General features: G+C 40.6%; 1 protein-coding gene across 1 annotated transcript; it reads left to right on the top strand.

The window, feature by feature from the left end:
* Positions 1–5,036: 5,036 nt before the first annotated feature.
* On the top strand, positions 5,037–11,858 carry LOC309890328 (granzyme A-like; the record flags this gene model as incomplete). Its single annotated transcript, XM_082784059.1, has 5 exons — positions 5,037–5,097; positions 5,188–5,329; positions 6,808–6,955; positions 10,325–10,594; positions 11,494–11,858. 5 exons carry the CDS (start codon positions 5,037–5,039, stop codon positions 11,662–11,664), a joined length of 792 nt encoding a protein of 263 aa, XP_082640185.1. The 3' UTR covers positions 11,665–11,858.
* Between the last annotated feature and the right edge of the window lie 1,331 nt (positions 11,859–13,189).

Raw genomic sequence — 13,189 nt, 5'->3', positions numbered from 1 at the left:
CTGCCATGGGCTGGGACACCTCCCACCAGCCCAGGTTGCCCAAAGCCCCATCCAGCCTGGCCTTGAGCACCTCCAGGGATGGGGCATCCACAGCTTCTCTGGGCGGCCTGTGCCAGGGCCTCACCACCCTCTGAGTGAAGAATTTCCTCCTTCTATCTCATTTAAATCTCTCTTTCAGTTTAAAGCCATAGCACAGGTTGGAGGGGACCTTGAAGATCATCTAGTTCCAACCTCCACATACACATTCATTGTGTCCAGAGAAGGGCTATGAAGATGGTGAAGGGCCTTGAGGGGAAGACGTATGAGGAGCAGCTGAGGTCATTTGGCCTGCTGAGCCTCGAAAAGAGGCTGAGGGGAGACCTCACTGCAGCCTACAGCTTCCTCACAGGGGGCAGTGGAGGGGCAGGCGCCGATCTGTTCTCCTTAGTGACCAGCGATAGGACCCGAGGGAATGGAGTCAAGCTGTGATAGGGGAGGGTCAGGCTGGGTATCAGGAAGAGGTTCTTCACTGAGAGGGTTGTCGCGCACTGGAACAGGCTCCCCAGGGACATTATCACGGCACCAAGCCTGTTGGAGTTTAGGAAGTGTTTGGACTGTGCTCTTAGCCCTATGATCTGAATTTTTGGGTAGACCTGTGTGGACCTAGGGATTGGACTCGATGATACTTGTGGGTTCCTTCCAAGTCGGGATATTCTGGCATTCTCTGATTCCTCACCCTGCTGGGCACAGTGCTTTTGATGCAGCCCAGGATGCAGTTGGCTTCTGGGCTGCAAGCACACACTGCTGGCTCATGTTGAGCTTTTCATCCACCAGAACTACCACGTCCTTCTCATCAGGGCTGCTCTCAATCCATTCTTTGGCCAGCCTGTACTTGTATTGTGCTTGGGATTGCACAAATAATAACTGCTAGATGTGCAAGCTCATTCTGAGTGTTACCTCTATCACATACTCCTGGGACTGACTGCATACGTATTAAAGATCAGATTGACAAGCACATAATCAGCCTCTACTTTTGTACCCAAATGCTTTTGTCAGTGTCCTCTTCAGCTTGTAATTCATTTAGATGAGGTTGAAATTTTGATATTTTTCTCCGTACGGTAAACAAGTCAGCTGGACTACTTTGGCCGTGTCAATAAGTTAATTTATGGTCAAGTTTAGATTATATTCTCAGTCTTTGTGTAATGGCAGGAAACCTTAGAGCAAAACTTCTTTCTCCATTGAGTGCATAGTCAAGATTTTTTATTAGTTCTTGTGCTGCATAAGCAATTGGACTTCAAGAAGTCTGAAACATGTAAGCAAAATGTTCTGTTCTTTCCCCCTGCTGTGCCCATGAGGCATAGCCACTCTTTCAGTGGAAACTACTGCCTGAACAAAAGAACAAATCTCTCCAGCTGCTATTTCTAGCCTTTGCCTTTGAGGAAGTTTCCCATGGGCATTATGCATGGGTCAATGGGTCACTTTCAGCTCCATTCTGACTGTTGAATACTTCTCTGTCTCCTAGCTCATACACAGTCATTTTGATAATTTTGCTTCCCTGGTAGCTGTGTTTAGTTTTCATTCATGCTGCTTCCTGTGCCACTAAAGGCAAACATCAAGAACAACTTTAGGAGACCAATATAGGAGCCCAATTTATACCTAAGCTCCATACCTCTCAGAGCCTCCAGCTACACAAGTTGAGCAGTGCAGAGTGGGCACACCACCAGGAGCATAGCGAGGCAGAGCTGGGGTGTCTTCTCTGACTCTGAGAGGGGGGCATGGTGTACAAGCTCTTCTTGAAGCACAGATGCAATAACAACCCATCTTATATGTAATGGCCCAGTGGCTAAAGCATTTCCCTAATAAATGGGAGATTTTACTTCCTTTTTGCTTCAAACCCAGCTATTCTTATAAATAATAAAGTAATAATAATAATAATCTCTTCCTTTATTTGTCTGGGATAATTTCTGTATGGAAAGAAAATGAGGAAATCTTAAATTTCTCCAATGCACCTTCATGTTTCTGAAGGATGTCAGCACGAGTGTTGCACTAAACAGCTCCATCTTCCCTGGCGTGCATTAAAAGGAACGTGGCCAGCAGGTCAAGGGAGGTGATCCTCCCCCTCTACTCTGCCCTGGTCAGGCCACACCTGGAGTACTGTGTCCAGTTTTGGGCTTCCCGGTACAAAAGCCAGGGATCTCCTGGAAAGAGTCCAGCGGAGGGCCACAGAGATGAACAGGGCCTGGAGCATCTTCCCTATGTGGAAAAGCTAAAAGACCTGGGTCTGTTCAGCCTGGAGAAAAGAAGACTGAGAGGGGATCTTATTAATGTTTACAAATATCTTAAGTTTGGGAGATAGAAGGACTTGGCCAACCTCTTTTCATGGGTTTGCGGGGACAAGACAAGGAGCAATGGCCACAAAATGGAGCACGGGAATTTCCCCACCAACATGCAAAAGAACTTCATGGTGAGGGTGATGGAGCACTGGGACAGGCTGCGCAGGGAGGTTGTGAAGTCTCCTTCTCTGGAGATATTCAAGGCCCATCTGGACACCTACCTGGGCAGCCTGCTCTAAGGAACCTGCCTTGGCAGGGGGTTGGACCCGATGATCTCTAGATGATCTCTAGAGCTCCCTTCCAACCCCTTCAGTTCTGTGGTTCTGTGATTCTGTGATTCCCAATGAGCACATATCCCGAGCTTGTCACTCATGCCTAGGGATGAGCAACACTGGCTTTCTTCATTCTGCACCCACACTCTAGCAGACACGTTCCTGTAACACAAAGCACTTCACAATGTAACCACCATGTATTATTGGCTCCCTCTGCAAGCTGATTAATTTTTGCAAAATTTTCCAAGAGGGTAAAGTGTGGGCCACTGCTATTTCACTGCTATGAGTGGTGTGATCATGCCTGCCTTGGCACTTGGTCTTGGCAGGGTGGGGTCCTGCATGTGAAGAAAGGAGTTGAACTAAGGGAGTGAGTTGCTAAGAAGTTAGCTGGAAGAGGTTGGGAAAAAATGGTTGTCACTTGCATCCTGTGTTTGTTTACCTGAGAACAGCAGGTCCCCAGAACAAATGAGCAAAGACGACCACGTTTATATTAACTTTTATAGGATGATCTTTTGAACTGCCTGAATATTCAGTGTGGTCAAGATCTGGGATTAAAGGTTTGTTATGGTGAAATGACTTGCATTTAGAAATTTTCTTGTCTTAGTCTTGTTTAACCATACATTACCTACTGATCTTAATACTCTTTTCTCATCTTGCTCCCCATTTTGATTTCAGTTTTATTCAACTTGACAATATTTCTTGCTCTGAACACTCTTTTCTACTCAGAATGCCTATTTCACTTTCTTCTTTCATACCAGTGTCATAGTATTTTTCTGTTGTCTCATCTGTCTCATCTATGTGCAATACTCCAGGTTTATTTTTGCCTATTTGCTGTGTGATATCACAGAAAAAAAAATTAGTAGCACAGTTAATTTAGAGAGTCCTCAAAGCTTTGTAGAGAATCAACACCACGCCTATAAAACTGTGTGTACCTGACAGAAATAAAGCACCATCAGGTATTATGTTGTGGAAGCTCAGGCCTTGTCGTGCCTGGTAAGAACATGGGGCTGCTGCCCATTTAGTCTCTCTGTAGCTGTAGGTTTTGCAGTGTTTTTTAAGCCAGCCACTTAAGCCACTGTGAGGGTAAAGCCATAAAAAACTTGAACCTAATCATGCCTTTAGGACCCTCTGGGCCAAAGCACTGATTTGCAGAGGTAGCCTCTGGTGTGTGAATAAGTCCTGGGATTAGCTTGAAGATGGAGAATGACTTTGGGGTAACTAGTGCTAGTCCTTTTATGAGTTGATTAATTCTGAAAGTCATGTGTTTTATTTTAAAAAAAGCTTTGGAAGAGTTTTCTGAAATACAAAATATGTAATGTTGCCTTGTATACATGTTTTCCATTTTTACAGTAAGATTCTATGTCATAGAAATAAACATCTCAATTTTATAATCAATTTCATTCAACAATCTTCAGAGTTGCTATTCTCTTGAATTAAATAAGATCAATGAGAGCTAGACGTATTGCTTTCTGATTCTTTTCTAGGGTACTTAAGATAACAGATTTTTTATTTTATTTTATTTATTCATTTTTTTAAAGTTCTTGATCTGATTACATGCTATTTTTGTAGTGGTTTACCAGCACTCTGTGAAAAACATGGGTGCAGACAGAGTGGTTAGCACAGTAAAGTCTCTCCCACCACTGTGTCTTTTAATCTTTTTTCTTGTGACCACTGACTAGATATTTTGTCTGCATTTGACACTTGGATGCTCTTGGGGTTTTTGTATCTGAACCCTGCACCCTTAGAAATTATTACTAAGAAAAAAACAATTTGCTGTGCCTTTCATATGTGTAGCTTGTCTTTTGTGTGAGGTATTCCTAAGCTATCAACCAACAGATTTCTGACAGTTCTCAGTGGCTCTCCTAAACTTAATGTATGAATCCTCATTGTCCTTTCAACTGAAAATGTTGCCTGGACAGTATAATTCTGTAGAGGATTATGGCTGCTGCTGCTGCTGGCTTTGCCCACTGCTTGGGAATGAACTCTGTACTCCACATGTCCTGAGTTCTCCCTCTCAGTTTCTGTGAATCCTTTTCAGGTTGTCCCTTTGTTTGTTCTCTCATTTGTTCACTTGCCTTTCTTTAGAGTTGCAAGAGTTGTTGAATTAACTGTCATGCTACAGTTTTATTACACATTCATCCCATATAATGCTCAGGAATTGTCTTAGTAATTTATTTTCTGGTGTCAGACACATGGAGGTCTGCTGAAGTTCCTGTGAGATGTGAATTGATGAGTGGTGGGGATTCAAGGAATATACAGGTTTTAAAGAAACCCAAAGAAAGAACCTAAAGAAACTGAGCTGCAGTTAACACAATGCACTATTAAGGAAGTAAAGAAACTTCAAGAGAGTGCTTTTTATAAAACGTACTAACCACCATATCCTGTAGAGAACATTTAAATAGAAAGACAGTACTGTAATTTACAATGCTCTCATGAGTAAGAAGTAACAGCTATGACCAGCCAGCTGTTAGCTCTTCTTCTCTCTCTAATTGCTGTTATCCTACCTCTGAGATGTAAGTGGTCCTCTAAGGATAAAAATATCCAGATTCCCACTTCATCTGGATAACACGTAAGTAATAAATTACCCTTCGTTTGCATTTCAGATGGCTGCAGTGACATTATCGGAGGACACCCTGTGCCTCCCCATTCCCGGCCCTACATGGCTGCCATCCAGGAAAAGAATTCAACTGTGTGTGGAGGAGCTCTGGTGGGTGACCAGTGGGTTTTGACAGCAGCGCACTGTACGTAAGTGTCTTATGCTGCGGCAGTCACAACGCTTCGCAGAGGTGGGGCATGGTGTGCAAGCCTGTAAGTGACGAAAGGTGGATATTGAAGGATTGGTAAAGCTGCAATTCTCTCTCTTTTCATCCCGCTTTAAGTTGTTTCTTAACTACTGATCTGCATTGAGGACTGTTTCCTTCACTAGTCAGATTAGCTAGTGCTGCAGGACACTGACTGTGCTGTTAACAGACCCAATGCATTATTCACTTGAAACAGCAGTGTCTGAGAGAGGGGGATATATTGCAAAGCATATATAACTTACCACTGTGCCTGGGACTAAGCCTAGAACACCCTGAGATGAAGCCGAATTAGATGTAACCACTGTTCCCTTCACTGTAAATTCCCTGTCTGGGTGCACAAAAACTAAATGCCAGAGCTGTGACTATGACAAGAAGCCGTGTCCTTTTGACTATTCAAATGTGGGTGCAAGCATCCCTTCCCCAGGTTGGATACCCCATGGCTGCAGTCATTTTCACAAGCAAAAATTTACATACAAATAAATAAATTATATCTTTCACTGGGACATACAGCTAGAATGAAGAAAATAACTTTTTTTTTTTTTTTTTTTGGTTTGATAAAGTCTTTATTCTGGCTTGAAAGAGTTGTCCTGTGTGTACTGAGTTTGTACTCTGAAAATGAAGCACAGGAACCCAGTAGTGTGTCTTCTGGCAGCATCTTCTTACTGGGCTGCATTAAGTTGAGAAGGGCAAGAGCAAGAAAGACAGACATGCATAAATGGGTTTCTGATGACACTCAGAGATCTTAGGAGAGAGGGAGATTTATGAGTTGCTTGACTTTTACTAGCTGTCCTCAGAAACTGGATGTATAACTTTCTGTGGGTTTTGTCAGTCTTACTTTGTAATATTCTTCAGGGGTGTCTTGAAGTAGGCAACACCCATTCTTCTTCTGGGCTGAGCTGCATTTGGTGAAGTTGAGGACAAAAGTATTATTAATATTAAAGATGTTCACACTTACCTTCATGTATAATGTTAAGCATGAATACTGAGTGTTGATGTGTGTATTGACATCACTCTGATGCCAGTAAGACAACCTCTGTGTTATTAGCCAGACATGTTTCAATCCTTTGCAAGATTAGATCATAAATCCACTGGCAATCCACAGCAATCCTTGTGCAAGACACTTTTCCTAAAAAGTCAGTAAGCTTTTCTGTGACATTAATTCAAAACTCTGGAATCCTTTGAAGGTCAGCTATCATGCAGTTATTTTACTAAATGATATTCAAGGTAAAGAAATGCTACTTTGTAGAGAAAAACACAAGCTCATGTCAAGCTATCAAAATGAACAGTATCTTTCCATATTTTTAAATAAGTTGTTGTAAAATGGAATTGTTAATTGTGTTACACAGCTTTTGATTATCTTGAGAGATGTTGCTCTCCGTTCCAGTAGTGACCATATTTTCCTGTACTTTCATTAAATTTTAGATTGAAAAAAGAAGAATTCAGAGTTGTTCTTGGAGCCCACCGAGCATCCATACATGAAAAAGAACAGCAGATATTTAAGATTATGAATATATTTTGTCATCCCCAGTTTAACAAGTCTTCCAAGACAAATGATATAATGCTCCTCAAGGTACTGTTAATTATTATTATTTTTTTATTATTATTACAAAATGAATATTGCTGATGATCATTTTGGCTATTCTTTGATATTAGAGTATATTGTTTTAACAACATCTCAGAAAACTCTGCTTTTGGTTCTACTAATCTAGATAAGGTTACAGGATCAGTGGCAGGCTGAGCAACAATGACATTTCAAGATCATTCAGTTGTAAAACTCGTTTTTATGTACTCACTGCTGCAACCCTTCTGAAAACCCAAATCACATTTTGTCAGTTATCAAAGGCGGTACTGAAGTGATGTATACAATAGAGTCTGGGCCACAGCTGTACTCCGAGGGGATACATTGTGCTGGACTGAGTGAAAATGGGGATGAAACATATTCTTTATTTTGTGTGTCCACATAAAGTATAAGTCCAGATAATAAAGACATAGAAGAATTCAGTTCTAGGAGCACAGAGTGGTCACACAGTGAAAAAGGCTCAGGATGCTGTAGAATGAGGCATGGAAAGGTGTTAGCTGACACCATCATCCTGGATGCCTGTGTGGAACAGGGATTTGCTGAGTACCGGCTCCTGGCTCATCCTAGCTCATGCCCCGTGTGTGCCTGCAGTGAGAACTCCATTAATGCAGCACTCAGATTCACATGGAGTCAGCCATGGGTGTTTTGAATAGGGTGTCCAGTGTCTGTACAGAAAATCTGTAGATGGTCAAAATGGTTCTGGAGGAACGGATTCCTGTACCATCAGTTTCAGGGCCAGTCCAAAGCCACCAAGGAGGACAGTGAAAAGTCTACTTGGAGGCTAGTGGTGTCCCCCAGGGGTCAGTACTGGGTCCACACTTGTTCAGTTTATTCATCTATGACCTGGATGATGGAACAGAGTGCACCCTCAGGAAGCTTGCTGATAACACAAAGCTGGGATGAGTGGCTGATACCCCAGAGGGCTGTGCTGCCATTCAGAGGGACATGGACAGGATAGAGAGATGGGCTAAGTGGAACTCCATGAAGTTCAGTAAAGGCAAGTGCAGGGTCCTTCATGTCGGGAGGAATAACCCCAAGCACCAGTACAGGCTGGGGGCTGGCCTGCTGGAGAGCAGCTCTGCAGAGAGAGACCTGGGAGTCCTACTGGACAGCAGGCTGACCATGAGCCAGCACTGTGCCCTTGTGGCCAAGAAGGCTGATGGGATCCTGGGCTGCATTTGGAAGAGTGCTGCCAGCAGGCCAAGGGAGTTGATCCTCCCCCTCTACTCAGCCCTGGTGAGGCCCCACCTGGAGTACTGTGTTCAGTTCTGGGTTCCCCAGAACAAGAGGGACATGGAGCTACTGGAGTGAGTCCAGAAGAGGACTATGAAGATGATGAGTGGACTAGAGCACCTGTTGGACAAGGACAGGCTGAGAGGGCTGGGCCTGTTTAGCCTGGAAAAGAGAAGACTGAGGGGAGACCTCATCAAAGTGTATAAATATCTGAGGGGAGGGTGTTGAGTAGATGGGGCTAGACTCTTTTAAGTTGTGCCCAGAGACAGGACAAGAGGCAATGGGCACAAACTGAAGCACAGGAGGTTCCAGCTGAATATAAGGGGGGGCACTTCTTTACTGTGAGGGTGACAGAGCACAGGTTGCTCAGAAAGCCTGTGGAGTCTCCTTCTCTGGAGGTACTCAAATCCCGCTGTTCCTGCTCAACGTCCTCTAGGTGATCCTGCTTGAAGGGTATTTGGATTTGACAATCTTCAGAGGTCCCTTCCAACCTCAGCTGTTCTATGATTCTGTGATCATCTTGCTATATCTTTAGAAATGTCATGACTTCTGTACAATGCCTAAGAAACCACATATGGACTTATATTCAGGCTATGTTTTAATATTATGTTCTGTTAATCAAGAATTATTTTAACAGGAAAGACAAGATGTATATTTAAAGTAACTGATACTAAGAGTACTACAGCTCTTAATACAGTGCACCATATTAAGAATATTACCACTCTTCTGAAATAATTGGTGGAATTATATGGAAAAAGATCTGATGACTTGAACCTGATTTCTCATAGTTAGATGTTATTACCAGTTTGGTGTAATGACACAGGAAAGAAACTAGCAATGTCTTTTTCTGAAACTAGCTGGTGCATTTACAGCCGTTTGTGTCCTCAGTGACTTATCGCTGTCCAAGTATGAGAAGTCCCTTCCCTCAGATGTCAGTAACAATTCTTCATCTACTTCAGTGCAAAGACAGGCAGTTTCATTTCACTGGCTGCGCCTCTGTCCACCACCAGCTTATCAGAAACCCCAAGTTATTTGATGAGCATGAACACTATACCAAAATGGATCCCTAGAAAATGTTATTTCTAGAGCAGAAAGTTACAGCTCTGTTCCAGAATGATGAAAATAGCATAACATCCATGGTTTGAATTTGACATAGTAACAGGGATAGTGGTAGCACCAGGGCTCACCTCCCATTACTACAGTTCTGCTGTGGTGGAGTGTTAAGTGACTAGCGATAAACTTTCTATCTTTGGAAATTTCCACCAGCATATGACACAATAATCCATGTTTTTGGAGGGAGATAAACATCTGATTTGTTGTAGTTCCTTTGAAAAAAATAATGTATAAAGCCAGAATTATTTACCTGACAACCATTCAGCAAAACATGTAAGCACCTGTGAAATCAGTCGTGGTGTAGTGATCATGTGTAAAACAGAAAATAAGCTTAGTTCTGTAGCTGCGAGTCCTTAGTAAATGTGTTGAGGATATGCGATCATGTTTTGTTATGTTTGCATTTACAGACTTTAATTGGCCTATGCTGAAGGATGAATCTGTCACATAAAGGCCAACAAAACACATAAGGTTTGAATCATTTAAGCGCTTTTGAGTCTCTCAGAGGAAAAGCCTGTCAGTCTAAAGACTTCAAGACCTACTTTTTCACAGTTTAGGTCTCTGCTGTCACGTCTAATTGCTTATGACTTTTATTTACATCTTTGTTATTTGGTCCATTTCAATTGTCTGCATGTCAGCAAAACACCAGGCTCTGATTTCAACACAGCAGTTCAGTGGCATGTTAGGTTCTTGAACAGGACACAGATCTAACAAGGAAACCTGCATAGTTTTTTAATTTCCTGCTGTAATCAATGGGAAATCTGGGTGTGAACTCATTAATGCTGCCGTGGTTACAGAATTGCTATACAGACATAAGGAAAGTACTTCTGGATCCACAGAAGTGCAAGCAAGTTCAGAATCAGTTCCTAAATATTGAAAAGTGGTTTATTAGGAGAGAAAATGCTGGTAAAAATATAAAAATAGACTATTTAGCCCACTGAATTAGTGATATATATCTTCCTTCCTCTCTGCATGAAAAAGCATTTTTATTTATTTATTTATTTGTTTTTTCTCCAGCTGGATCGTGTGGCAAATCTGAATAAATATGTGCAACCTTTGCATCTGCCTGAATGTGTTGAAGATATCAAACATGGCACAGAGTGCACGGTGGCTGGATGGGGAGTCACATCTTCAGGAAAGCCATCAGAATGTCTTCGGGAAACAACTATTAAAATTGTTGATAGAAAAATTTGTGAAAAACAGTATATTAAAAAAAAAGTGAAAATAACCAGCAACATGTTGTGTGCTAGCGGGAGAAAGAAGTTTCGAAGGAGCGATGCTTGCCAAGTAAGAAGCAGTTACAAAGATGAGGGGATGTGCTTTTAACAGTTGTTCCTTTTCACCAGGAACAAAGCAGCATTAGACACTTTGCAAACTGACCAGATTAATAGAGGATTTAAAAACATTTATAAGACATTTTAGTGCTGCGAAAAAGCAGTGTTAAAACTTTGGGTAGTTTTGGTCACTGTACAAAACAAGATCTAGAGTATGGGACTTTGAGCCTGGGAATTACCTCAGTTGAATTCAGGTGCATTTCTTCAAGCTGTTCTCCTTAGAATCCACTTGTACCTGATGGACAGAAGAACTTTCAGTCTGAATCATCTGATCCTTTCCAGATGTCCCCATCCAAACAGTACAAATTTAACTGTACATTCAAAATTTCTGGTTAGATCTTCCTTTTGACATTTTCTGTGCCTAATTCTATGATTTTATGATTCTATGATAATCCAGAAAGGCCAGTTGCTACGGAAGTGTAATTCAATTTATAACAACAATAAAAAAGACAAACTGAAAAAAAATGAAATGAGATTATAATAGCACTGTACTGGTCTACGACATTTACACCAAAGACTCCATCAGGCTTTACAAGCATCCACACACCTCATACCTCACCCAACTCCCCTGAAGTGCCCTATGCCATCTGATGCATTTCATAGGTTAGAACAGGTCAGAAGCAATGTTTCCAAAATGATGTGTTTACACATCATTTATTTTATTTAAATTTATTAAATTAAATATTATTTTTAATTAAAATTTCATTAAAACTTTAAATTAAAAATAAAAATTATTTTATTTTATTAAATTTTATTTTATTTTATTTTATCATTTTTTCCTCTTGATAGAAGCAAACACAACATATAGCTCTCTTTCTTTTTTTCTTCTTTTTTTTTTTTTTTTTCATTCAGGGAGACTCTGGTGGGCCGCTCATCTGTTGTGGTCACTACAGTGGGATTGTTTCTTTTGGAGAAAATTGTGAAAAAGGACCTAGAGGACACTTGCCTGGAGTTTACACACGACTGACTAAAAACTATATTGACTGGATAAAAGAAACAGTTTCCCATAACAGAGTGCCGTAAGAAAGGCAAGAATTTTTCTAGATTTAATAGATACTGTGCTGTGCTTTAGAACTAGATTTTGCCTTACACTGCCAACTTTACAAAGTAGGTCCTAGCTTTACTCCTTTACTAACACCACCACAGGTTTATGAGAAAGTTGAAAATATTCCCTTTTGTATAAATAAAATGTTTACTAATCTTTAGTAGGAAACTGCCTCTTAGACAACACAATTTGTATTGGATTTCACCCTATTTTTTGGTGTGATGGGAAAGTACTACTCATCTTTTCCATTGTGACTGGGATAAAACAATATTTTTGAATGTGTATTCACAGAAAAATTCAAATTCAGACTGATAGTTAATGAAATGTCTACTGAATGAGAAAAACTAGTAAAAAAACTTGAAATGTTCAAACGCGTCAGTTTGACTTTTTTTTTTTTCAATACTATATACTTTAACTGTTACTAAATATTTAACTAATTTAATTTTCAGATCTAAAATAATAAGCTGATAAATATTTTTTCCAGCTAATCTTACATTGTTAGTGTGAAAAAAATAATTTACATTTTTCTTCTAGGTTATTTTCCCTCCCTTTCTTCATGCTCAAATCAACAAAATCATCTCTTCTCAGATCTTGGTTCATGATACCATTCTTCACAGCTGAAGAAAGAATTACAACTGTCTGTTGAAAAAAGCATTACTGTTCATTGTAACGAGCATAACTATATTTCTCTAAAAAAAATATAGTGCTTGTATATTACCTATTAAAAAAAAAAAAAAAAAGAAACAAACAAATAAAGCACAGTGATTTTGATGTGGATTTCAGTAAACTTCTGATACCAGAAGTACCTGGTGTGTTTCTGAATAAGCCTGTGGTTAGCTTGTTGTTCTCCCATGTCCTTCCAAATATTCTCAAGATCTCTTTTTTTGCCAGGCATTTGGAAGTGACAATCTGCAGGGTTTCTCTGGTTCTTTGGTTATTGTATTAAATGCTGTAAACTCTGAGATCTTTCAGAGGCACAAATAAATAACTACAGCACTTCAGTGTGGTTGCCTTGGTTATTGATCAACAGCTGTATCACTTAGCTGAGCAAAGGAAAGCTGTCTTGTAAAAGCTCTGCAAATAAAGGAGCAAATGGACATTTCAAAGCCGTGTTGGTGATCTGTAATGGTGTAATGAAACTTGCTTATAAGTTTTATGGGGGTTTCATCCAGTTCTCACTGAAGGTCATGGACACTTGTCAAAAGATGTCAATGAATTTGCTGAGGCTTTGAACACAGATAGAAATTGGGAAAAAATGGAAAAAATAGGCATATGATATTAAAATGCAAAGAATAGCATCCTGCTGTTAACACTTTTTGTCTGGAAGGCCGCAAAGGAGGTTGCAAATAATTTGGCCCCTTTTACCTTTGTAAGTTAAATGACAGCAAGGATATCTTACTTCCTGTTCTACAGGAGACTCTTCACACTCCACAGCCCAGTAATGTTGGTGTTTCATCTCCCAAAGGCAAGGATTTCCCTTACAGTAGTCTTATCTCTGCTACT

Source organism: Aythya marila (assembly GCF_965140915.1).
Source record: "Aythya marila genome assembly, chromosome: Z".
NCBI lineage: Eukaryota > Metazoa > Chordata > Aves > Anseriformes > Anatidae > Aythya > Aythya marila.
Note: the sequence above shows the minus strand (reverse complement) of the source record. Positions and strands in the feature narration are given on the sequence as shown.